General features: G+C 32.5%; 1 protein-coding gene across 2 annotated transcripts in view; it reads left to right on the plus strand.

Moving 5' to 3' along the window:
- Window positions 1–1992, plus strand: part of LOC106468442 (monocyte to macrophage differentiation factor 2-like) — a 20133-nt gene that overhangs the window by 8669 nt on the left and 9472 nt on the right. The window contains exon 1 of one of the 2 annotated variants that reach the window (XM_022396779.1): window positions 748–1405. The exons of the other annotated variant lie outside the window; for it this stretch is intronic. Coding sequence (XP_022252487.1) covers window positions 948–1405 — 458 coding nt within the window. The 5' untranslated portion in view covers window positions 748–947. Of the gene's footprint in view, window positions 1–747; window positions 1406–1992 lie in introns of those variants that run through there. 2 annotated transcript variants of the gene reach the window in all.

Below are 1992 nucleotides of genomic sequence, written 5' to 3' on the forward strand. Positions count from 1 at the left end.
TCAAAACCTACAAAATATTCATTGCTTTCACTGTAATTTATTTTTTTATTATTTAGGAAGCATTATAAATAGTTATGTTTTTAAAAGTAAAAAACTACTATTGTTATAAGTAACACATTCAATTGAAGTAAACTATGCATGTCTATTTAAATATATTTACATATGGCTTGTATATATCGTATATTATTCATACCTTCGTTGTATAGGACGCAAGCAGATTTTGACATCAAATTTTGGGGTAAAAAAGTGCGTCTTATACATAGAAAAATACGGTAATCTCTCAAAAAATACCCAGAGTTGTTATTGGTCAACTAAAACCTTGTGTTTTTTTCTACAGTTGCCACCCATTCCAGTGCACTATATCGATGTTCTTACATCCTTATATTTTCATTTTTTCCATTTTGTTTGGTTATAATTAATGCTTTATACACCGAAAAATACGGTACTTTGTTTATAATTTGTATTATTTATCGTGAGATTAGTGATTCATTGCGTTAATTAAACGAGACTTTCTATGTTATTAAATCATCCAGTAAGGGAGAGGAGAGTGAAAACATGTCACATGAATGTTTTACAGCGCTTCGATTCGGAATAATGTTTAATGTTTATCTGTAGTTGCGGCATTGGCTGTATATTAAAATGGCCGCAGGTAATTTATGGCTCGAAGTCTTCCAAAATTTTACGGCAACAGAACTGTGTAAAGCAAGCGTAGCGAGGGTAATGATCGTGAGTGACGTCACACATTTCCGGTAACAGCTGTGATTGTCACGGACAAGGGCGCAGCCACAAGTAAAGATTTTTTTTATTCTTCTTTGAACTTTAAACAGAGACAAGCTTTGTCTCATCGAGCAGTAAGTTTACAATGTCAGAATATGTTAAACCGAACTCTACAAAGCACAGTAAAATTAATTATTTGCTATTAAATTAATTTAAAATATATCGAGGGCATGAACGTACAGAATAGGCTTAATGACAATAAAGCAGCACTGGTGAATTTGGATCATGTTATTATAAACGAAGTATCACGGTCTGGTTTGAGAAAGAACAAAGTTTTGATGACACTTATCGTTACCAACACTTGTTCTTCTCTGTTGGAAGATATGATTTCCTCTTTGAATTATAAAATTGTTTCAACTTCAAGTATTACCATGAAAGTTATCGGATCGTCTGCCAATTATATTCGCACTATTTTTCGACTTCTCTGTTTTCACCTACGTTTAGACGAAACGTTTAGATGGTTGATAAACTCTAAATTTACCAATTCGAGTGGCGTCTGTAGAATATTTGTGAGCGAAGCGTTGAGGTTTGTCATGAATAAAGTGTACGCTGACTGTGTGAAACTGAAAGTGAAGACAAAAATCATTAAGGAGTCAAAGAGCTGTACAAAGAGTAAAGGTCAGGAAAGGTAGGCACATGTTAAGTTGTTTAATATTTATCTCTAGTTAAAGTTGGTTTTCTATCTCAGACGCCTAGGAAGGTTTGTGTAGGGGAGGGAGGCATGATAGTATGTGTTTAAGTTATTTCCATTCAAACTATGATATCCCACATGCATTACCTAATAATTAAAGTTGTTTCCATTCAAACTATGATATCCCACATGCATTACCTAATAATTAAGGTTATTTCCATTCTAACTATGATATCCCACATGCATTACGTAATAATTAAAGTTGTTTCCATTCAAACTATGATATCCCACATGCATTACCTAATAATTAAAGTTATTTCCATTCCAACTATGATATCCCACATGCATTACCTAATAATTAAGGTTATTTCCATTTTAACTATGATATCCCACATGCATTACCTAATAATTAAAGTTGTTTCCATTCAAACTATGATATCCCACATGCATTACCTAATAATTAAAGTTGTTTCCATTCTAACTATGATATCCCACATGCATTACCTAATAATTAAAGTTGTTTCCATTCAAACTATGATATCCCACATGCATTACCTAATAATTAAAGTTGTTTCCATTCAAAC

The sequence above is a fragment of the Limulus polyphemus genome, unplaced genomic scaffold (assembly GCF_000517525.1).
Source record: "Limulus polyphemus unplaced genomic scaffold, Limulus_polyphemus-2.1.2 Scaffold3009, whole genome shotgun sequence".
Taxonomy (NCBI): Eukaryota; Metazoa; Arthropoda; class Merostomata; order Xiphosura; family Limulidae; genus Limulus; species Limulus polyphemus.